At 38.7% G+C, this 25,053-nt stretch overlaps 2 protein-coding genes across 5 annotated transcripts; one reads left to right on the plus strand and one right to left on the minus strand.

Moving 5' to 3' along the window:
* The first annotated feature begins 267 nt into the window (after positions 1 to 267).
* On the plus strand, positions 268 to 5,284 carry LOC116253130 (uncharacterized protein At1g32220, chloroplastic). The gene is made up of 7 exons (XM_031627903.2): positions 268 to 491; positions 2,128 to 2,221; positions 2,344 to 2,432; positions 2,546 to 2,601; positions 3,946 to 4,092; positions 4,580 to 4,705; positions 4,799 to 5,284. Exons 1-7 carry the CDS (start codon positions 334 to 336, stop codon positions 5,077 to 5,079), a joined length of 951 nt encoding a protein of 316 aa, XP_031483763.1. The 5' UTR covers positions 268 to 333; the 3' UTR covers positions 5,080 to 5,284.
* A 1,176-nt stretch (positions 5,285 to 6,460) lies between these two features.
* On the minus strand, positions 6,461 to 15,142 carry LOC116253129 (homeobox-leucine zipper protein ROC3-like). 4 transcript variants are annotated; one of them, XM_031627901.2, is made up of 12 exons: positions 14,941 to 15,142; positions 12,213 to 12,411; positions 11,907 to 12,076; positions 11,573 to 11,690; positions 11,117 to 11,305; positions 10,376 to 10,837; positions 9,964 to 10,068; positions 9,526 to 9,738; positions 8,843 to 9,017; positions 8,126 to 8,394; positions 7,920 to 8,015; positions 6,461 to 7,545 (listed from the first exon to the last, which is right to left on the minus strand). In XM_031627901.2, exons 2-12 carry the CDS (start codon positions 12,366 to 12,368, stop codon positions 7,126 to 7,128), a joined length of 2,373 nt encoding a protein of 790 aa, XP_031483761.1. In that variant the 5' UTR covers positions 12,369 to 12,411; positions 14,941 to 15,142; the 3' UTR covers positions 6,461 to 7,125. The 4 variants fall into 4 exon arrangements, with proteins under 4 accessions (XP_031483761.1, XP_031483759.1, XP_031483762.1 ...); XM_031627899.2 differs by having other exon boundaries at positions 12,213 to 12,416; XM_031627902.2 differs by having other exon boundaries at positions 14,843 to 15,142.
* Between the last annotated feature and the right edge of the window lie 9,911 nt (positions 15,143 to 25,053).

Raw genomic sequence — 25,053 nt, forward strand, 5'->3', positions numbered from 1 at the left:
GAGAGAAAGGGAGATTGAAAGAAATCTTTTCCTTTGTGAAATTTGAAGTGATGCGCTACCTCAATATATCAAATTGGACTTTTCCACTTTATTTCGGCATGACCTGTCGAATTTCAGAAATTCTTCTGAAGGAGTCGTTGCGTCGATGTGTCAACCCAGATTCCAACCATCTTCATTTACATAGCAAACACGCACACTGAAGGGAACCACGCACCCCACGCCACACACAATTTCCCGCTCTCTCTCTTATAGCCACGAGTTAACGACTGTCCTTCTCAGACCCATTTCATTTGTGTGTGAGACAGTGAGAGAGGGAGAGAGAGAGAGAGAGAGATGTCGAGTGTTTCCCCTTCGACGGCTTCCCCCTCCATTTCGTCCTCCCCTCTCTTCTCCCCCCGCTCTCTTTCCAGAGCACTCCCCACCTGCCTCCAGCTTGGCCGGCGAGGGCGCCTCCCTTCTCTTCTTCTTCCCGTTTCTGCTGGCACTAATTGGTGAGTGCTTCCTGTCTCTTATTTCTCATAGTTCTCATCACCCATCAAATCGAGTAGTCCAAAATCTTAAGATTACTCGACGTTGTCTGAATTTTCTTTCTTGATGAGATCTGGAGACTGGGCAACCCGATATTATCAAATTGATTCAGTGTTTAATCTTCTCAAGCCCTTTATCTTTTTCCTTCTCTCTGTTTTGGGTGTTTCCAGTTAAGTTCAATTACTTACCCAGTCGTTTCAGAATGTTATCCTTGCAATCTAGGCTCGTTAAAGTTCATGTTTCCCTGCATGCCTTTTTGTTGTTTTTTTCTGAACTGAACATGCTGGCTTAGTTTGCATGGAGGCGTTTGGTGCTCATTTTGCTTGTTTCTGCTGGATGTGTTGTGACCCTCTATGAATCACTGCTGCTGGGAAGTCATGCCCAGAAAATAGAACCTCAGTGGTGAGCGGAGAGCTTGTCGAAAGTACTATTTTTTAGGACTTTCTGGGTTTTGAGTTAGGCTTCAAAGGAGGCTGTCGATGTCTTCGCACGCTATGTAAATATGAAAAAAGGAGAGAAATGCAATGCCATAGTTTTGCGCATTTGGACCCTGTTATGTATTGTATGACAAACAGGTCTACTGCTCTAAATGTCTCTGTTGTTGGACATGATCAAGATGGTCAAGGGAACACCGTTTAGCGATGGTTCAGATGACTCTTACAGGATAATGATAGTCGGTTTAAGAACACAAGTTTTCCTATTTGAGATGCATGGCATTAAGTTTGATATATGTATTGAGCCTTGAGATGCTCTGAATAGCTAAAATAAAGGCCTGAGGTGAAGACTGGGGAATGAAGGATTTAAGGAAATGAAGGAAAAACGAATGGCACTGGAGACTAGGATTAGAGAAGCGAGACCCCAAGTGATATTGCGGTATCTGGGGTATTTTTAATCAAAGTGCATATTGTAGGGTTGGCAAGTTCTTCCAATCTTAGCAGGATGATGATTGATGACGATCACTATTAGCTGCTGATTTGTTATAATAATTTTTACTACTAGAATGCAGAAATTGGATGCCTTCCTAATTTTTGTTTGATTTCTTTTCTGCTCATCATGTTCTGTCTTTTTCGTGGTATTCTAAGGAATTCTAAGGATGCATGTGTCGATATTTACTGACAGTTAGCATGACAATATGTGAAAGTGAAACAACTTTAGCGCATGTAATCTGGCCATTAATGAAAAAGTGTTGCAGATGCAAAAGCATGAACGTCAGGAAAATTTATTACACATCTAGGTTTGGCTTCCTTTTCTATAAATTATCTGTTGTCATTTTTCTTATGTTCATCATCATATTCATGATTGTAGATGATGCTGTAATTTGTGCTGTTATATCATTAATGCTGCCTCAACTATGACAACATGTGTCCGATCTGTTAGGCTGATCTAGTTGCACCATTGTCGTTGTTGCAACAGTATCTATATTGAGGATGACAATGGTTCACCTGTTAAATCTTTGGTGGAAATTTGTTACCCAAAGATGTTAAGGCTTGCTAATGTTCATACCTGAAGTTCCTTTTGCACTAATACAGTGACAAAGAGGTGATTAAATCTGTCAGTGTATCTTATATGGCTGATTTCAAAAGCTTATGGGTTCTGCAGGTCTAGGACCAAATGCAGTTATGCTGCAGAAAGTGTTAGTGAAAACTTTTCATCTGCCCCAATAGATGTTGTGGCTGATGTCAAGACTGAAAAGGTTCCAGTCTCACTTAAAGCTCTTGCCTAAGTTTATCTGCATGAGTTTGATGCATGACTTGTTCTGTTTATTCTCTTTCTGATCACTGGATGATGGCCATTAGTGGAACTAACAAATGACAGATTGTCGTCTTGGGAGGGAATGGTTTTGTTGGATCTGCAATATGCAAAGCTGCCATCTCCAAGGGCATAGAAGTCATCAGCCTAAGCAGGTAACATGAATAAATTGCTAGGTGCTCTAATCACATTATAACATTTGGTTGGGTTTTAGAGCTTATTTCTTTCAATCTGGGAATGCCGTTGAAATTTTTGTGCTGCCTTTAAGGTCTGGAAGACCTCGATATCTGGATTCCTGGATAGATCAAGTCAAGTGGGTTGAAGGTATGAAGATGCACTTTGTTTTTTTCTTGATGTCATTTAATTTAGTTTGAGATCACTCACATTGCAGGAGTTGCAATATTTTCACACATTCGCTACTAGCAAATAGCAAGTCAATTTTTACTGGAACATTTTAAGTGATAGAACTCTTTTGCTTATGCCAATGTTTTCAGTGGACAATTTGTTGTTAGTCTCAATGCTTCTGCTGCATTTGATGGGAGCAGCCTTTCATAATGATGTTTGTATAATTTCTGACCATATGTGGAGGCATATAGCCGAGTGTTGCCAATTCATCATTCTGTATTATCCTTGGTTACATTTCATACATAGGTATATGTACATAGGGATAATATTTTGTGGAGGATGTGCTTTCAGATCATTTTCCATGAATCACTTTGCTGATGAACATCAAGAAAGCATGCATTATGCAATAAAATCTTTGTTGCCATATGTTTTCAACATGCGGAATACCATTTAATCTGATTAGTAAAGGGGTGCTCTTATTCCAATAAGGAAGTATTATCCCATTCTCTCTATCGTTGCATTGTTTCCTGTAATTTTTCAAGGCAGTAAATTATCTACTCATGGTACACCTCTGTACATGTAAACTACCAGACCCTGAATTTTTTGAGATCTTCTTTGCCTAAATGAAGAAGAATAAGTTCCCAACTTCATACAATGCAACTAATAAAGTGGTACTTAGTATCTTGAAATGGTACCATGTTTCAGCGACATATTGGTTGTTTACCTGATAAGGTACTTGCTATTATATTGCATTGTTTATTACTTTATACCTAATATCTTTTCTCTACTTTCAAGACTTGCATGTGTGAACATTATCATTTGATGCATATCGGCCGATGTTGGTGAATGTGCATTGTGTCGACATAAGAAAACTAGATGAGCTAATATAAAATTTACCATTTTTTTTACTTTTTAACTAGTTAAATACTTAAATTATTTTTTATATTTTTTTAAAAGATAAAAAATGGACAAAGCTGATTCATTGTGATAACGTATGGTCAACATGGCCTGCTTGTCTATATCATTTCATGAAAAGGTCACCAACGATGCTGATATTGACAACATTATTATATAGAAATGCACCTGCCATTGCGCTTGTCTTTCCCCCATTATTGTTGGTTGTAGAGAATCTTTTCGTTCTTGGCATCCTTCAGTCTGGTCTACAAAAGAATTTGCTTTGCCTTTTTTCCAGCATCTAGTGTGCTTCATCCTGGCTCTTTTTTTAAATTTCAAGCTGCCTCTTTTGCTAAATTATCCATTCAAGTTAGCTAGTTAAGCAATTTATTGAAGAATATGAAGTCACCGATTTTAACCGTATTGCAGGAGATGTGTTCTATGCAAGCTGGGATGAAATCCTGGTTGGTGCCACAGCTGTGGTCTCTACTCTTGGCGGGTTTGGAAATGAGGAGCAAATGAAAAAGATAAATGGTCAGGCAAATGTTGTGGCAGTTGATGCTGCAAAGAATTATGGTGAGACCCCTGTCCTTTACTGTGCACACACCAAAATTTGAATCACACGGTTTAGTTTTCCATGTTAAAGCAATGCTCTGCAAAAGAGTCCCCCTTGCATGTGTGTCTGTTTATGTGTGTGTGTGAGAGAGTGTGAGAGAGAGTGAGAGAGCTGTAATCTGTTACATCTTGATTATAGCTGTAATCTGTTACATCTTGATTATAGCTGTAATCTGTTACATCTTGATTATAAATGTCCTCCAGTGGTTATTGCCTTGCTGGAGCTTTTCCTACTTATGGTTTGGTAGAAGTCACTGACTGAGTTCAAGTACTATTCTGACGTTTTCTTTTCCATTAACGAGAAATGAAACAAAACAAAATTTAGCTCAACCTCATCTACAGGTCTCATGCTATTTCTTTTTCCTTGATGCACTTCCTAATATTCTCTTACCATTCTTTTTTCTTGCTAAGTGCGCTTCTCAAAGTCACTTACATATGCTTGCCACAGGAATTCCGAAGTTTATTTTGATCTCTGTCCATGACTATAACCTGCCATCGTTCCTGCTTTCATCTGGATACTTCACTGGGAAGAGGGAAGCAGAATCTGCAGTCCTCTCCAACTACCCAAACACAGGTGATCTTCGAGTATTTGTCTCCCTGCTATTTTGTGTCTCTGTCATGCTTTTCTTACCTCTACTGATTATGTCAACCCATGACTGTTCTTAAGGAGTGGTATTGAGGCCGGGATTTATTTATGGGAAGCGAAGAGTGGATAGTCTGGAGATCCCCCTCGATCTAATTGGAGAGCCCCTTGAGAAAATCTTGAGTGCGACCGAAAATTTTACAAGGCCTCTGAACTCTCTCCCTGCTTCGGACCTCCTCCTTGCTCCACCAGTGAGTGTTGATGATGTTGCGCTTGCAGTCATTAAGGCGGTCACTGACGATGACTTCTTCGGTGTTTTTACTATTGAACAAATCAAAGAAGCAGCTGCCACTGTGAGGGTTTGATCTTGTCCGTGAAAACTTTTCTTCTCATCGTGGTTTCTGACTGTGAATCTGTTGTAGATAAGTTCTCTTTTTGTAAGTCCGGCATGCTGTACAACTTGACTTGGCGGAGAAGAGGTTAACGTGACGAGGAGATTTCCAGCCTTGAATAAATGTGGTACATGGATACAAGTAGTTAGCATTTGGTTTTGATGTTGGACACAAGGAATCCAACGCAATCTACCAAGTCAGGTTAAATGTCTTAGTTTGAGCAAAATGGCTAATCAGGTACTGTTTCGAGACAAAATTGGATCCCAAGTACCATCTGGTTTGGGCTTAAGTTTGGATCCGGAGTGAAAGCTAAATCGCGTTAAATTTCTCCGCTTTGATAAATACCTAGTGTTGGTCATGGAATATGTCCAGCACACCTTATCAGTGTGGCTTTTACATCGAACCTTATATTCAGCACAATTTTGTATTGGTCAAACACCATATGCTTTTCTAGTTGGTTTATTCAAAGTGCTCTCTAGTTGGAAAGAGATCAAGAGTTCAAAAATTAGGTGCAGTTCTTCATATATAGGAATCTTAGTTAAATGTGTCAATTGAACAGTTTTGCTGCAATAAAATGGATACCTATAGACAAGAAAGAAATGAGTAGATAACAGAATGATATGCCTGAATTTGTCAAACGGAAAACTCTTTTTGTTAAACACGTGACAGTAGTGAGTTGCTTACCATGATTTAACAGAAGATGGATTTGCTTAACAAGTGCAAATATCACGGAATACATCCAGACACCGCAAGGAAAGACACGTATGTTGCCTTCGCCCATTAGTCAGAGATGAACATGTAGAAAACCTTCCAAATTTTTGTGCCATCTCCGTGAATGTTCTTCAAATTAGTCCAAAAATTTCATGTTTGGAATGTAAACCACGAAAACAACAAAAAGTCCCGTTGATGGCACAATAACGTCAAGGGTTCTCTCCAGCTTTATCTAACCTCAATTTGATGCACAGCAAGGGAGAGATGAATGCACCACCTTCGTGAATATGCAATTCAGATTAGGTGAAACTGGAGAAAACCGCAACTGTACCATCTTCGTGAATGTTCTTCAAAATAGTCCAAGAGTTTTATGATGACCTCCACTTTAAAGACACAAGAACAGCAAAAAATCGTGTTGAATAAGAGTGAAAGATTATTTACCTCTTTGAAACTCAGGTTCATAAACATTAAATCACATTGCCATGATCTATGTTAGCACTAAAATAGTAATTAGACGTACACTTCTTCACGCGCACACAGAGATCTACCCTTTGGTTATCAACGAGCCATCCACTACCAAGTTGGTGAATCTAACATCATTTCTGTAGAGCTTATACGAGTTTTAAAGAAAAGAGAAACAAAATGTTTAAACAACAACTCATTGAGTTCTTCAAATATCATTGCAGCAACAGAACCAACAACAAGAACAACAACAGCATTACAGCAATTCAGAAAAGAAAAACAAGAAAAGCAGGAAGTCAATTCCCGAACCATCACCCTTGCTGCATGGTGAGGCCAGCCCCACTCTTTTTATCTCTCCCTGTGCACTTGCTTCTTCTGCTGCAGCCAAACCATACAGCAAGGGTCGAACATCTGGTGCGCTCTTGACTTCCTCATCCTACCCCACAGGAAATATCTAACTATTACCTGCTCTAAATCTTACTTCATTAGTTCTCAGTCCCTTCTCTTATTCTCATCATATCCACTATGGCCATCCCTATGATAGACTAGTTTTACTTCTTCTAATCACTATTAGGACTAAACCCTGCTTCTCAAAATGACAAAACTACCCTTTGCCGCAGCAAAGGGTACCTTAGTCATTTCAATCCTTCCTGGATGCAACCTAAGGCCAGAGGTCTTCAATGTCCCAAATGGGTACAAGGTCACCATACCATATCAAATTGCATTTAATTAAATCCTAATGTAGTAAGCAACAGGTTCTCTAATATGCTACATGGATCAAGGTACCTTAAAATTTTAGTTGGTCCATGTTCTTTTACTGGTAAAAGCCTTAGGCCTAGTAGTTAATTAGTGACTAGAAGGAGCTGGCTCTGAGGAGCATGTAGCCAATGCAGCATGGATTTGGCGAACGGCATTGCAGATGTGGTTGTTGATGGTAGTGACTGTAGACATGCTGATCTTGGATGCTGGAACTGCACTTGCTAACACTTGGAATGCCACGGTCAAGATGCAGCCGCCATTGATGGCAGGACTGCTGGCACCCAGATTGTCCGTGTTGATGTTGCAGCTGCCGGAGTTGTCATCGCCGCCGGGGACTATGACAAATCCGGATGGGAGCAGAGGAATGCAGGATGTGTCTTCAGCGCTCATTGCTATGTTGACACCAGCGACATCAATAGGTGCATAGACAACCATGCTCCCAGATGCATCAGTGAAGCTCTCCTGCACCATGAGCTCAGCACTCGGGCTCCCTGAATTGGTCGCAGCCTGCACGAGTTAACAGTTTTTTAAGATCAAGAAACGAAACCGAGAGGTCCATGTCTGCAGTCCTCTCTGATGAGGCTAATTTGGAAGATGTGAAAATATCGATGACCCAAAAATTCCAAAAGTTATACGATTCATTAGAAATATATGCCTAAATGGAAAACTTATTGTCCGTACTCTATAGAGTGATTCAACCAAACATGCCATGTATATGACATATAAGAGGTCAATTTTAGTTCAAAACTGAAACTCTGAGACTTCAAATTAAGTTGGCGTTTGTAACCCCATCTACGTGTGTTGAAGGCTTGTTTCTTTTACTCGAACATGTTAAAGACAAAAAAGAAGAAGAAGTGATTGTTATTGATCAACAAACTCACGTTTACACGAAGAAGAGCGACGCAGTTGCCGGGATGTGAACCATTAGCAATATGAGCCACCTCTTGGAATGTATTGCCACCTGAGAACACATCCAGCTGCAACAAAATAGTCGAGCACAGTCAGAATCTACACAAAATTAGGTACATTACATACAAAGGCAAAGATAACCCTAAGATCGAAGATAAGGGCACATAGGTTATTTCACCTGCGACCGCCTTTTCTCGCACCGGAGGAGTTCGAACACTTGGAGGTGGGAGAAAGGGAGCCAAGTGGAAGAGACACCACAGAGGATGACACCATGAGGTTGTCCCGGCCCGGTGCTCTTCCGGGTTGTGATCCGAACACTGTCGTCCACAGCGCTGCCAAGGGCTGTCCATGCCTGGCCGCCTGCCGAGCTTATGCTAATGCTGAACAGTCTCACCATCCTTCCCGCTAAATGCATGATGCTCCTTCTTGCCTCCACTGAGTTTGCCACTGTAAATTAAATAAAACCTCAATGCCCCATGAACCTAGCTAGCTGCATTCAACCCATATCTCCTTAATTAACTAGATTCAGATCCAGATATGGAACTTTTACCAGAAAATATCCGAGTTATGGTATGGGTGGTTCGAAGGACTGCCAAATCCAAACCGATATAAATACTTAATATCAAGCTTATGATGATCCACATATTTTTCATGCAAATACATATTGATGTGGATCAGCTTGTTGCTCCTTATCTAATTTGATACCGAATTTCTATGCATCCTTGCCTATTTCTTTTCTTCATCTTACTGTTCATCCATCTTCACACACACACACACACACACACACACACACACACATATATATATATATATATATATGTGTGTGTGTGTGTGTGTGGAGAAAATGATTGGCAAAGAAAAGAGAGAGAAAAAGAGAGATTTCTTGATCGTGTACCTCCTATGTCACGCTCCATTGTGTTGGATGACATGAGGCTGGCGACTCGATCACACTGGCGCTGCAAATTGGCAATCCATCGGTGTGCTCCAAATGCACTTCCACTGAGAACCAGCTGACTGAAGGTCTGGTGCACTGCCCTGTCTTCAACCTCTACGTGCTCCACCCATGTCACCTGTTGATCATTCATTTTTTTGTTTATGTATGGAACACGAAACCAACAAGAAGAGATGAATATATAGCAGACTGTTCAGTCCAGAAAACCCAGTATTCATCTCAGCCTGCAATGCTCTGGAGAAGTCTAGCAAGAATAGATCCAGTCATTTGTCAAATCTGACCTCCACCATCTATTAGACTCATCCGTAACCATTTGCAGAGCAAGTGGTAGATATGATCCACAAAAGAAATAATTTATTTTCGAATACTGTGCAAGTATATTCAGTGATGGGGCCATGATAAGTGCACCATTAAATACTCATGAGCAAGGAGCATATATAATATATATCTATCATAAAAAATTTAGACTCTGGAGACTGTAGATCTCTTTTCGATTGAAAAGAAGTAATGTACAGATCATGAGGTTAATTCAATGACATTACTGAGCTCGTGATGGATATTAGAACATTTTGGTAGAGTGATCTGATCGATTATGTGTTCTAAGGGGTCGGAGAAACAGTGCTTACCTTGGAGTAGCCGTTGGGGACGTCTTGGATGAGGAGGCCGGAAGGTCGTCTCCTGTAGACAGGGGCGAAGGACATCTGAACGCTGTCATTGAAGCCATCGACCGGGAAGTCCACGACCAGCCATATTCCGTCCGGGCTCTGCTGGCAGAAGCGGAGGAAGTAGCATTCCCTGGTTGGCACCAGCGGAGAAGGGAATTGAAACTCTGCATGCATCTGCACCAGTCCATGTTTAAAATGAAGAATATACAGGCACTACTTTTCCGTCCAATTACAGTGCAGTAATGTGCGTGCGGAATCCACCTAATTCACAGTATTTTATAAAAAGAAAAGTGCTAAGAGTATTAGGGCTTAATTTGGAACGAGTTCATGTCTCCATTCTTGCCGTGTTAGAGTGAAAAGATGACATATGGACCTTTTGTTTTCAGAGAGGAAGATTACCAGTTGAAGAGAGCCGCTGCTGGCATGGTTCCCTACAGATGGTGTAATGACTTGAACAGTCCTCGCACGCCCCAGCATGGAAGGAAACATCTCCATCCACTTGTTCTGTGATTTGGAAAAATAAATAGCGTCAATTCACGGACCTATCATACATAAGATTGCATGCATGTAAAGATCCCTTTGTTTCGGGGAATATTAGTTTGCGAGCTTCCGGTTTTCAGAAGGCTTTCAGATAGAAGACCAGAAGATTACGCTGGTGGAACTTCAAGCGGATCTGCATGTGATGGGTTTCTTGGATAGAACACGATCAGTTTCATAAACTCATAGGGATTTCACAAACTTGTTCATGCTCTGCTGATGCCAAAACTTTTTATTGAATTAAACGAAAAGGAAAGAAAGAAAAAGAACTTACTGCATCTAGAAAAACTCCCACAAGATTGGCAGCATTCATGATAACAAGCGCAATCTCCCTTGAGGCTTCAACCCTCACGTCCCCAACTTGCTGCCTGTGAGTAACAGGCCAAGGGAAGGCCCTCGAGTACTCTTCCAAGTTCAGTACCTCCCTTCCTCCTTCACTCATCTTTATCCACAGAGCCTCCCCATCCTGAGACATCCTTGACAGCTGCTCTATGGCAGTAACCGCGAGGTCGAGTGCCAATGGCTTCTCTGATTCGAGCAGGCCCACGACCGGGCTTTCTGGGATCGAAACCGATGACATCATGTCCGTTGACAAAGAGGGCATTGATTCGTGGAAATTTCTTGAATAAACACCAATGTCTAAGTCCAATGATGGCTGAAGTTGCGGCTGCGCCGGCCCCATGACCTGCAATGGCCGACTGTTGTACCTCGATGCCATGCTGCAGACCCGATCGAGCTGCCAGAAAAGAAGAAGATGAATGTTAGTGCTGCTAAGGACTTTGAAAAACGCAAAAATATATATCATAAAAGGATTATGCCAATGAAAATGTCGAGGAATATTCATCAAGCGATGAAACCTGGTTGTTGCCGATAATTTTGAAGGCCTTAGTGAAGTATTTTGCCAATGAAAACGTCCTAGGGATATTCAATGAAAAGTTGATATTGACAAAAGAAAAAGTACGTTAAGAGGAAGACAACAGAGATAAAAAGATGAAGATGAAGAAGAACAGTAAACCTCTTCCCTAAGACGTGCATTTTCCAAACGAAGGTGCTGCTCATCGTACGACATCTCCCCAAGAATGGCTGGGCTTCCACAGTTAGGGCAGGTGATGTTTCTTATGGCTGCCTGGAGTCTGAAGTTCTCACTCTTGAGGCTTTCGTTCTCTGCCCTCAGAATCACGTTATCGGAACGATCTTGTTGTGCCTGGAGGTTAAAGGTAAATGAACGTTTGAACGACCGAACGTTTCTCATGGTTCTACAATGAAATCCACAACTGAAGCAGAAGGAACAATAAAATGCTCATGCTGTTGCCACTGATCACACTCAAAATTACTTGAGAGTTGAGTTTTTCTTGCTACTATTGCCTTACACACGCAGTCTCGAACAGCATAACATGTTTCTTCCCATTGCTCTCTCTCTCTCTCATGCATAATGAAAAGTGAGGAGAAAAAATTTCACTGAGGAGATCACCTTCATCTGAGTACGGCGATTCTGAAACCAAAATTTTACTTGACGAGGTTTCAGACCAAGTTCTTGGCTGAGCCTCAGACGTTGCTTCTCATCAGGGTGTGGGCACTCCTTAAAGAGGCTGCAGCAAGTATTAAGCAGCTTGAAAAGTAAGAAAACCATAAAAGTCTTTACGGATCAACAAAAAAATAAGCAAGTTCAAAGAAATCAGGGTGTCAGAATGTCTTAGTTCCCAACACACTGAAACATGAAAACAATTACAGAACGATGTTTCCAGTAATAAAATGACTTCTCAGAGAACAGAAGAAAACCCCTTCATAAGAAAGGAGAGCCTTACGATTCCATCTCTTGGATTTGCTTAGATGTGTGCCTGTGATAACGCTTCTTTTTGGGCTGATGGTCTCCTTCTTGGTCCTCCCCACAACTGCCATCCATATTGCCACTCCCACCAGACCTGCTCTCCATCTCTTCCTCCTTGCTTTTCAAGGAACCAGCCATCTCTTCCTTCTGAGAAACCAAAGCAGACTAAATGTAAACTAAATAAAAAGGAAACCTTAGTGAAGCAGAAACTAACGGAAACCAGAAAATGGAAAAGAAATGTGCCTCTGTATTTCTTGAGATGGGGAAGAAGACTAAGCTTTACCGGAAGGAGAGTAGAGAACATGGCTTGAGGTTGGAAAGGCATATTTGCAAGGAAGTTTAGATTGGCACTTCCAAACATTGTAGTAGGCATAGAAAATAGAGGCTCCCCAGCTCCAGTTCCACCCATTGAAGACAAAACTTGGCAATCCCCATACATTGCTGCAGACGATAGCTATATTCTTCTCATCTGAATCTCAGCCCTAAACTACATTCAAATAGAGAAAGTTTAACAAGGACAGAATGAATAGACCTTCAAGTAGATTTCCGATCCACCAAAAAAATTAAGCAACAAGCTTTCATGTAATAGAAGCATAGATTGCAAACAAATGTATAACTATCAAAACGAGAACAAAATGCAACATGTGATGATATATGAAAGTGAACTTGATCGAGGAGTTTTTGATGTTTAGTTCTTTACCTAACTGTTTCCTCAACACTTCAAGAAAATACAAGAAAAAAAAAGTGCTCATACTTAATTTAACTCTAGACGAAGCCACCTTCGAGTAAAACGTATCTGAGGCAGAGAATTGGAGATTTGACAATAGAAAATGCACGATTCAATGCGGATAAATAGCTCCGAGTTAATTAAACAGATGGGCAGTCAGGAATCATTTTTACGATATTGTTCTCTAGCTGTAGATGCTGTCTGTATTAAAATTATAGCCTTCTTTTTATTTGTGAACATAGAAGAGGCTTTAGAACTACACCTTGGATGCATTGCTTGGAGAGAATGCGAACCTCAATACAACTCATCCCTCCTCAAATTATTGTGCTATAAGATACAGTTCTGTGGCATATACTGAACATGTTTCGATTAGATAATGTCGATTCATGGCAGCACTTGGGAAATTTGAACGTTCTACCGCTGTTCCTTCCAGCCCCGATTAATCCAGGGAGTTCTAATTGAACACCAACAACTTCCGGTTAAGGCCTGATGCTCTACGGTCCTGGCTAGAGTTTTTACCTCCTCTTACCATGAGTGGCAGCACGGTAACATGTTCGGCGAGAATCATCTAATAACTAGAAAGAGTACATCGAAATAATTCGGCCGAGGGGGCAGGTTGTGCTGTCAGGAAGCAGCCATAGTTCGACCCACAAACGGATCATCTTTCTCCAAAGCAGGAGCATGAATCTTTACAAACAAAAAAATAAAGAGCATTTGAGAGGTTTTAATTACAAATAATGTCATATATATATATATATATATATATATATATATATATATATATATATATATATATATATATATATATATATATATATATATATATATATATATATGTTTGGTTTGGTGGCTAAGGGGAGGGGCTTATTAAAAGGGTGGAAGGGAGCAGTTATTGCGTGCCGTGCCGGGTTAAATGCGGACATTAACTTCGCGTGGACAGAAACCGAGTCCTGGCAGAAAACCAGTCCACGCGGCTAATGTAACCGGCACGTGTGCTTCTCTCTCTCTCTCTCTCTCTCTCCCAAGAGTAACGCAAGTCAACCAGACAAGGCAGGAGTTACTAACAAGAAAGAAACAAGAGAATCCTCAAGAAGATAAAAGCGGCAGAGGAAAATGTCGAATCCAGGAAGAAAATGAAAAAGTAAGAAAGGAAGAAGAACACCTGCAGTGAGAGAGAGAAAGGTCGTGCACAATACAAGGAAAAGATAACTAAAACACCAAGAAAACCTCAATGTAAACCATGAAGGATCACAAACAAAAAAGGTTTAAGAGCAGAGAAGAAGAAACTGCAAGAAATTAAAGATGGTCCGTAAGAAGACCATGTTTTTGACAAATGTATAAGCTGCTGCTTCTTTTTCCTTCATTTTTTCTTTTTTCTTTTCCACCGCCAAAGAGATGGAGATAACAACACGGAAACTGGCCGGTGACAAGAAATCGAAGAATAAAATATTGTTGCACTATGAATAATAACGTTGCACTATGAATAAAACAACGATTTTATGATGGAAAAAAAGGAGGAAACATACTGTCTGAAAGAAACGAAGAATAAAATATTGTTGCACTATGAATAATAACGTTGCACTATGAATAAAACAACGATTTTATGATGGAAAAAAAGGAGGAAACATACTGTCTGAAAGAAATCATCTGTTTAAGAACTTTAAAAAAAAAGTGAAAACTCAAATATGTTGGACAAGTGAGACTCAGCATTTCCCTAAAATAAAAATGTATGTGTGGTCGAAGAAATGCGATTTTACTCCTTTTTAAATGAATTAACCTTCATATCAGTGAGGGCAGGGAAGGGACATAAAATAGGAGACATGACTTCTTGGGCACTGTAAGTTCCAAGTTAGCTGAAGCCCAACAAATAAACAATGATATTTACAGAGGTATTCTTCATATGACATTCATTCTCCCAACCAAAACCAATAAAGACCCTAAAAAGGAATGTGATAGCGAAGAAGAATATGGGCTACCCAAGAAAAAAAAAAATCCGGGAGGGAAAAAACCAGACAAAATACAGTAAACCCTAAAAGAGATCCCTATTTTTGCACGCGAAACTGATAAAACTTAGTATCATGCTCTTCTGCGGAAGCAACGGAGAGAAGCAATAAAAGGCCGACACCGAGAACCAGATTCTCAAAGATGAAAAGTTTGGTTCTTGAGATTGAAACGAACGGCCGAACCTAGCAGTTGACAGTACCAAGATCGCTTGAAGATGGCCGAAGAAGTGACCCCGAGAACAGGAAAAAGAAAAGGGTGTCGTTGGTGAAGATCGAGCTACCTTTCTTCTTTGTCAGTGTGGCGGTGTGAAGCAATACGCAGCTCAACCTCCTTCTTTATAAACCCCAAACTCTCGTTCTCACAGTGCAATGAGCACCTTTTCCTGGCTGTTGATGGCGACGAGAGTGGATCAAAATGCTGCAACACAAACTCCAAACGCTCTCTCCCTTTCCCTCCCTCCCTCTCTCTTCCTCTCCCTTTCTCTCTCCCTCTCTTCTCTGTCTCTCCCCCTTTGTGAGTGGGCGGGGTTGGAGAAGACGCTGGTCATACAATAAATACGAGAGGAATTTGCTACAGAAGCCACTGTTTCCTTGGTTGGCATGAAAGGATCGCCTCCATGCATTTTTACCTTTTTCCAACTTGATGCCCGTCATTTTAAAGATATTTCACAATGGCTGCTGTTACACTCTTACTTTCATCAGTTGAAGGTTTTTTATTTTTCCTTCGAAAACCTGTCAACGAGTTGGTTGGAATTCGAAAGTTGACCCGAATCGGATTTGAGAATCCAGTACGGGACCCGGTTGGACTCGAACCGGGTCTGTTGTAGTAGATGAATTAGGTTTGACATATAATATTGCTTTGATGTCCAATCTGATCCAAATGGCTAAGAAACTCCTAGTATAAGCACACAGTTTACTATTTTCTTTAGTCTGAATCCATTTTATTAATTCAACATAATCTGAAACAGGTATAGAACCTCAACAACGATCATTTTTTTGAGTTAAATTAAAAGAAGAACACGAGGAAAAAAAAGCTGATCTAGCTATTACATATTCGACCGTTGGCAGCCACCTATAGAATTCTAAGTACGATGTGAACGATTCAAGTCCAGACCGGTTATCCATATATTAATCGAAGTATTTGGATTCCAATCATTGGCTTCAAATATATATTCATGTTAACAATAAAAAAGTAAAGCATTATCATTGTCTTAATTAACTAAGTCTTACTAGCAATATTGCCCATCTGATGAATTTAGACTATTCTTCCCTTGAATTGGAAGAAGATTATTAGCCTGTCAAATCACTTTTCAGAACAAATCTGAAATCTGCACCATTTCCTTTTACGATCGACGGTCATTATTATGAGCATTGATGATGTACTTTTAGATGGTGAGATTGAAAAGTCCCTTTGGGAAGGATTGTGCAGATTTTGCTTTCAATTTTTCCCCCCCTTTACTAATTTGGTGCTATCTTGGTTGAGCCAAAAACTTGTCATACAAATAAAGGACGAAGCTGCAGGGTGGTGTACGGGTCTCAAGCCTTGAAATTGGACTTGTTAAAGCAAGTTGGCGCACATCCTGCAGGCAATCAGAAAGAAATTAATTAAATCAGGGACCAATGTCCAATTACCAGATCCAAATTATGTAGGATTGGACAGTTTGGGTTTTCCTGCCCTAGTGAATCTGATTTGGGTCCAAATCCCCATGTATTATTTGATCTAAATCTGAACCCAAGTCTATCCAGCTCATGCTTTCCCCTTCATTAATTCATCATCTAAAGATGTAGATCTCAACGGGAAGAAGAAGAAGAAGAAGAAGAGAGAGAGAGTTTGATTTTTGAATTCTTTTTAGTCTCTTCTATTTGAACTTCGGATTTGGTCCGAGGCAAACTCACATGTAACTGTCGCCAATCAATGAATCCTTGGTGCCAATTGAGAAAGAAATGGGATCCAGCTTTGAACTGCGGTTGAATACATTGATCATTAATGGCTTATGTTTGAAAAAATGGGATCCAAAGATCATATTTTGTAGCAGGAAAAGTAGCATAGTTAGTAGGTACGGGTATGTATGGTTTCATAATATACGATAGGATGGAGTTCTAAGCTTGATGGTGCGTTAAATTTCCGTTTTTAATTAAACCTCCAGCTATTTCCTTTGTCAAGATCATGTTCAATACCTTAACCATGTCTTTGATTAGCATTACACCTCGGTACGTTTCTTCTCGTAATTAAATGTGTTTTCCCCCTTTGGGAGTTTTATTTAATTTATTGGAAGGAATTTCACAAATTTAAGTAGAGCTCGCCCTTCTTTTAAAATTAAAAGAGCAATTTTTTTAATTTACGCTGCTATTTATTTCTTCCATTCCGCCGCCTCATTACCACCACCGCTTGACCGAGACTGCCATCTTCTACGGCCATCACCACCAGGTCCACCACCATGACTTCACCACCACCACCACTGTCGCCACCGCCACCATCAGCAGCAGCGGTAGCATGAAGCGTTAATTAAAAGTTTGAAACGCCCCATCATGACCACAACCACCACTGCGGCCATCGTGCCGCTGGTGCACTACCGCCAGTGCAGCCGCCGTCATCACCTACCATCGCCATCCATCTTTTATGCTTAACTTGTTTTTTTTTTTTTAAATATTACCATCTAATTGTTCGAACTAAAGGAAGGATCTCCTTTTGTTAACGTTTGATTTATGACAGTAAACAAAAAAATGATTGGTTATAGTTGCACAAAAGCTACTCAGTTTGTGGATCTCAAACACTACCAATTTGTTGAGTTTTATATATATATATATATTTTTTTTGTTTATTTATTTATAAGAGCTTCTATAATCTATAGTTTTGCCATAAAAGTTATTAACTGGATTCTGGAAACAGGCTTGGTACCATGTAGGAAGTAGAGAGAGAGGTGGCGGTGATAGGATAAAATACTTCTCCTGTTTACCTAAAACTAAACCATATTGGGATGAAGAAAGATGTTGGGGTATTGGGAGCATGTACAATGTGATATCAATGTTCACCTTCTCCTGCTTCCATCTCTTCTGTGTGAGTTTCCTATCATATACAGCCCTCTCGAAGGTCCTTCATTTATTTGGGAGTGTCTTTTTTTTTAATTTCCTATTGAAGTACAACCCTCTCCAAAGGTCCTTCATTTATTTGAAAGTGTGACTTGTGAGCATCACCAGACAGTACTACATCAGGCGTTCAAGGCCCACAAGAAATTAATCTTTTGAAAATAGTTCCTTCCTTTCAATAACTCATCCTCACGACACCAAGAGCTTCGACATAAGATTCTTCTTCTTCTTCATTTCATGTGTATTTCCACAAATTATAAGCCGAAGATGAAGAGGGTAAGCGTTTCCTGCGTATAGGTTGAGTTTAGATCCTTCATTGACGTTGAATGTAAGCGGTTTCGAAGAGGAAACCGCCACAGTAACTGGCTGAGAAAATTTTCTCCTTTTTATGTTGAAACAACTAACGATGTATTAAAGGTGTAGCCTTCTCTTACAACATGAGTTGTTCTATGAGATCATTCATATGACCGCGTTACTTTAGATATTAATAAGTTTTAAGAGAGCGTCCAATAACGCATGATCTAAGTAAAAAACTTCATTGACTTTGGTAGCAAGACTACCATCCGTGGAATGAATAGATTTCTCCATTAATTGACTGCATGCGATGGTGAAACTTTAGTTTTTCAGTCTAAAGTTTAACCCGATTTGTACGGCCAACCCGATTAATACGAGGGACTCCTGCTCTTTCAATTAAAACGTAAAAAATTTTCACATTTCCAAGTAACTAAAAGTTACAGTTTCATCTGAATTTGGTAGGACCCCGTAATTCGTTTTGTGGCCCTTGCGAACTGCAAAAGGTTTTACCTGTCAAAACTTATTCTGACGTAGAAATTTCAAGGTAGAAATTTAGGAGGCAAATAGCTTAAAAACGATCTACACATATTTTATAAGCATCACTCTCCTTGCTTAGGCAATTATAAGTGTATAATCTAAGGCCTAATAGATAAATGAAGGTGTTTTCCACTGCCTCCAAGATGATTCAGGTCCAAAACAGCTGATCCAATTTGTGGGTAGCGTGGATGCAAGCACATACCGGAGGACAAAAGACAAAAATGCCCTTGAATCGTAAAAAGAAGAAGAAAAAGAATCTCTTTGTAAAGGATGAAATTGGATGAGTATTAAAGAAGTTGCTTTTCATAAATAAATAAAAAAACTCAACAAAAAGGAAAAAATGGATCAAGAGCACACCAATCTAGGTTTGGGTCTTAATTCTCTTCTTTCTAAAGTTTATCTTAACTTGAAAACTGATGGACCCGGCCGCAAGTTCTAAAGAAAAATATTGAAAAAAGAAAAATCCAATCGAGTCTTGTCCAATCCAAAGTTTCTCCATGGTTATACCATGCAATTGAATATTAAGATTTCAAAGCACACATCCTTTCTGTTTTAATTGTTTGGTCTACTTTCTTTGCTGTTTAGACATCTATCTTTTCAGCAGATAAGACAAGATATCTTCACAGCAACAACTTGAAAGATCTCTTCCCGTGGACTTGCCACACTGCTCGATCCATTGCTGTTAACTTGAATTTTCCTTGTGAGCATACGTTACGTGCGCTGCCATTAATGAGAGCAGTTACACCATTATGTTCTCACACACATCTCATTTGCCAGCCATGAAACGTAAACTTGGACCTCTCACTCACCATCTACCTCCATCAAATGAGATGTGCGATGGCGATGGCGATGGAGTGTAACAGCACAGAAGCTATTATACATGATAGCAACTGCTCTCGCCATTAACTTGCTTCACTGTTCATTGGCCAAGAAGCTGTTTCAACTTTTTGTTCAGAACGGGAGGGTGAAAACCAGGAGGCGGCTGGCTGCTTCGAACTACACACGCCACCTTTTCTTCTTCTCCTCCATGATTCTTTAATTGCAACTCCCAGAACCCTTACCACTTGCTTGCAAGAGATTGCACCCACCTAGCTTTGACCTTGAAGCACAAGGATCCAACTGCATGCTTCAATTCATGGCTTACATCATGTAAGAAATTATGATGGATCCCTTGCCTCCAAGAAGAGTTTTGGTATTATATCTAAGTGGCAAGTTTATTACTTTCTTCACGTTTGGGAACCCGCCAGGTGCCCAAGTGGTTGCGAGAATAAAGCTCAGCCACTTGTTTCTCCTTGTTAAGTTGTTTAACTACTAGTCTACTAGCTAGACATTTGCCCAGTAATTATTAGTATATTCTCATAAGTATTAACCGTAACATAACACACTAATGTGGAAAAAAAAGTTTATTTCCATGTTGAAGATTTTTGAAAGTATTCGATAGTTTCCAAGAGCCCTAAATGATTAGTTGTCCTGGTTCCCGGACACGAATTGAATTAAGCTTGTTTCGAATCAAACAAATTGAAAGCCTGAACGTAGCTAGTGTGGAAATAAGTCGGGTTGTTACAAGCACAATATTAATTTTTAGAAAACCAAGCATATAATCTAAATTATTAGGCAGCACAAGCAAAGGGTGAACTTGTATGTGTTATTGTAGCATGAGCATTTGTACCCACATATAGGAATATGGCTATATCCGAATTCAGTCACTGTTCTGAAAAATTTGGATATTAAGAAAAATTTAATACCTTATTAAGAAGTCAGATGGGACATACATTTAAGAAATGATATTCAATCATATTTAGACTTGAATATGCCAATCATATTCAGATTCCCATCAGATTTATTTTTAAATAATTATTCTATATCCAATGCTCTTTTATTCAAAAATATCGATGTGATTTGGTTCAAAATTCAGTTTTAAGAAATGACATCTAATCGGATTTGGATTTGAATTCGAATATACATAAATCTCTGATCAGATTCTGATTCAAATCCTATTTAGTTTGAAATAGATATCCTATATTCAATTCTCTTACATTTTAAATATCGGTCATATTCGATTCAACGGATCTGAAATCAGATTTTAGATTCAGATATGACTTTTCTTTGTTTTTATTCGAATACAAATATGTGAATATCCGAAAAAGCAAATATAGTTAAGGGTATTATCTGATCCTTTAGCATCCGTACCCATATATATGTAAGTAAATGTGTAAATGTTTACGTTTTCACAAATGATCCACTAGTAAAACCTTGCAAGTGGCTGTTATAGTTATGGTAATTAACATACACGATAACTGCATTGGTCACTTTCTTTTCACATGAAACCGCATCAACATAACTTCGTCGACCGCCATGTCCTGTTTTGGTGTAGCAATTTATTGTAAATAGTATCCATTCACAAGTCTTACTCTTTAATGTAAGTTTTCCTATTAATATCGAGTCAATCATCTAACTCTTGCATGCATCTTCCCATGGTATGTGTGACTCACGATAGTAGGTTGCTTCTAATTTATGAGAGAGAAAGATTACATGCACAGTTGTTCTATATTAATGAACTTTGCTGTTTATCTTGCAAATTTGTTCATGTTCATGATGTGTACTTTCTTTCTTAATTTACTTTTCACCTTGGCATCTAATATTTATCCAAGGATTACTAATCCTATTACTTTAGAGAGGAGTTTGAGAGAGCAGGTTAAACCGCTGAGCATCATATTGGCAGTTAATAATGTTTTAAAAACCATGCATGGTCATCATTCTCTTGCTCATGGGCAGAGCCAAATGGGGTCATAAGATCTAAGAAAAAAATTTACTTGAAATTTTTTTAAAATTTTAGTTTAACCTATATAAAAAAGTTTAAAAATTATATAGTGGCCTCTGCTAAAGTTTGGGAACTATAATTCGTTTTCCGTAATGAAAAATTTCTGCCTCTTCCCCTCCTCTTGCTCCAGCCCATGCACAGAGTTGATAACTGAGAGAGTATGGAATATGCATTGTAAACATGTATGTAAGTAAATTGGACAAGTGTGCCTCTTCATATGTGATTTCATCTTATTAGCAGCAGATGGTTATATGGTGAAATACTTCAAGTTACCACTTCATGTAACCTTTTTCTTTGTTATTAACAAAGAATATCACAATCACATATTGCAAGACACCACCGCCATCTTCATAGTCGTACATGTACTGGGAGACCCTCGCAATGTTGATTCATGAAGGAACGAGAGAAGGCAGTCTGTTGTTGCTGTTGCTGAGCCGAGAGCAGCTCCCTATTAAACCTCCTCCATGCATCTCTTAACAAGTCCCTTATGTGCTGCCGTGGTTGCACCTCCGCTACCCTTGTCTCGTTCAGTTAACGATAAGGTTGAAAGACAACCGTTTTAGCGATATTTAAGGAAAAAATCATTGCAAGATCAATCAAAATTAATGATAAAGGAAAAAGAAAATCTTTCCACAAAAATCAGATTTAGTTTTCTATGTTTATCGCTGCCAAAATTATAGTGTTGACTATAAGGTTGAAAGGCAACCGTTCTAGAGAAATTCAAGGAAATAATCCCAACAAGATCAATCAAAATTAATGATAAAGGAAAAAAAAATCTTTCACAAAAATAAGATTTAATTTTTCATGTTTATCGTTGTCAAGATTATAAGAACTTCAACTATTTAAGCTCGTTCTATGCATTGTGTAACCAAGGCTTATGGTGGCTTTTCATGGTGAAAAACAATGCACGTTTAATGAAAAGAATCTTTCAATTGCTGGTTTTTATTTGTTTTGCTTCTTCTTTATTTTTTAACTTGGTATCAGAGCAAGATGTTTGACGAAGAACAATGAAGCCCATAGGTGGCCTGCAAACGACCAAATACATCATTGTCTTCTTCACCAAAGTAAAAACTTGATCCTGTGAAGAAAATCTTGAAGAGTCAAACTTGGTTTTCTGATCTTGAAGAGTCAAACTTGGTTTTCTGAATCGCTGCCAAAGTACGATCTACCTTCATAAAGAACTTCATGAAGAAAATTTGGGATCACCGAATCACTGTTAAAGAGATGACATGATCACATTTTATAAAGTTCTGCAACAAACTTAGACTTTTAGATTCATTATCCAGTTTGAGAGAGAATGTTAACGATAAGGTTGAAAGGCAACCGTTCTAAAGAGATTCAAGGAAAAAATCCCAACAAGATCAATCAAAATTAATGATAAAAGGAAAAAAAAATCTTTCCACAAAAAACTTTGAGACCGCTGTTGGGAAATTGAATTTATTTAATGTCACAGACTTGCTATTCACAAGCAATCATTTGTGATCATGTGTCCTGTTGATCCATAATCCTTGAGTAGATCAATGATTATCGAAGAGTTAAGAATTAAAAACTGTAGTTTGGAAAGTGATCTCCTCATCTATCTATAGAAATGCTTTGCCTTTAAAAGTGATCTCCAACCCAACCCCAAATGCATGTGAAAATCCTTGCAATGTTGAAAGCCACGTTCATAGAAATGTGCTCGTCCAAGCCCAAGTCCCTCCGCCACCTGCAAACACTTTTAACCTCAATTTTCACATGAATGTGGCTCTCAACATTGCAAGGATTTTGGCATGCATTTGGTGTTGGGTTGGAGATCACTTTTAAAGGGCAAGCATTTACTCTTAAATTTTGTTGTTTTTCTTTAAACTCACCTCAATTTGTTAGACTCCAGTGGTGAAGGCAGGTGTAGGTTGCTTCTAATTTATGAGAGAGAAAGATTACATGCACAGTTGTTGTTCTATATTAATGAACTTTGCTGTTTATTTTGCAAATTTTGTTCATGTTCATGATGTGTACTTTCTTTCCTAATTTCCTTTTCACCTTGGCATCTAATATTTATCCAAGGATTACTAATCCTATTACTTTAAGAGGAGTTTGAGAGAGCAGGTTAAACCTCTGAGCATCATATTGGCAGTTAATAATGTTTTAAAAACCGTGCATGGTCATCATTCTCTTGCTCATGGGCAGAGCCAAATGGGGTCATAAGATCTAAGAAAAAAATTTACTTGAAAATTTTTAAAATTTTTGTTTAACCTATATAAAAAAGTTTAAAAATTATATATTGGCCTCTGCTAAAGTTTAGGAGCTATAGTTCGCTTTGTGCACTGTAAAATTTCTACCTCTTCCCCTCCTCTTGTTCCAGCCCATGCACAGAGTATGGAATATGCATTGTAAACATGTACGTAAGTAAATTGGGAATATTTTAAAGTAGCTTTGAAACAAAATAAATCGAGACAACTTGATATATCCGATATGTATTGACTTAATTATGTTAATTTATTATATTAATTATAATAAATGAGGCCTAATCTCATGGTGATCCTGCTCACAAAATGAACATATAAATTGCTTCTCTCAAATCCAAAAAATAAAAATAAAAATAAAACGACAATGAACTTGAAAACCGTCCGGCCAAATTGCAAGAGAAAAAAAGATTTACGCAAGTTGGAACTGCATGCCCTTATAATAACGCATTGACAACGAATAGACTACCATTTAATGACAGTATTTATTGTAATCCCAAAACGCACGGCCCTATTCACCCTTCATCTAGAGAGAGAAAGAGGGAGAGGCACTGTGCAATACGAACAGTTCAATGGAAAATGGTGCTGCTTCGTCGGTTTTCCTTTGCCTGGAATTTAATACTTCACACAGGAGAAGTCAACAAACGAAGTGCAATAAATAGGCCTACGATTTTGGCGCCTTCTGATCAGTAATGCCTCATTTACTGCAACTGTTTTTCTTAATTCCTCTCTCTCTCTCTCTCTCTCTCTCTCTCTCTCTCTCACTATATATATATATATATATATATATATATATATATATATATATATATATATGAATGATCCACACGAGACTTCTCATCCATAATAAACGCCTTTGAGTATGTCGCATTCTACATTTTAACAAAAAAAAAAAAAAAAACATGTGCATTCCATACGGTTCCACCTACGGTGTACAAGTAAAGATGCAAAAGTGTCTGATTTTGATCAGCTAAATATATAACAAAGTTACCCGAGTTAAAATAATTATACTGTTGATCCGGGATCAGGCTAGGTAGGTAATTCTTGAAGGCTTTTGATAAAAAAAAATTGTATTTTTCCGAAAACACCATACTCTTGTTATGGAGGGGTCTTTTTCTTATGTACAGTATTAGATATAAACATGGTGTTCTGCACTAAATTGTCTCAGTTTGTTAAAAAAAATTAGAAATATTGATCATCTTGAATTGAACATTATGCTTTTCTTTTCTTTATAGACTTTTCCACCAATTTAAAAAGTCCAACAAAAATATTAAACTGATTTTTCTCATAAACAATTGTATGAATAACTTCGTTCATGCATACTAAGATGCATTTCTTTCATTAAAAGGAAAGGTCATTGTTGGTTGTCGACACGTGGTTGATAAAGATTTAGAAATTGAGAACAAAAGAGGGGAATTCAAAAAAACCAAAGT

The sequence above is a fragment of the Nymphaea colorata genome, chromosome 4, assembly GCF_008831285.2.
Source record: "Nymphaea colorata isolate Beijing-Zhang1983 chromosome 4, ASM883128v2, whole genome shotgun sequence".
NCBI lineage: Eukaryota > Viridiplantae > Streptophyta > Magnoliopsida > Nymphaeales > Nymphaeaceae > Nymphaea > Nymphaea colorata.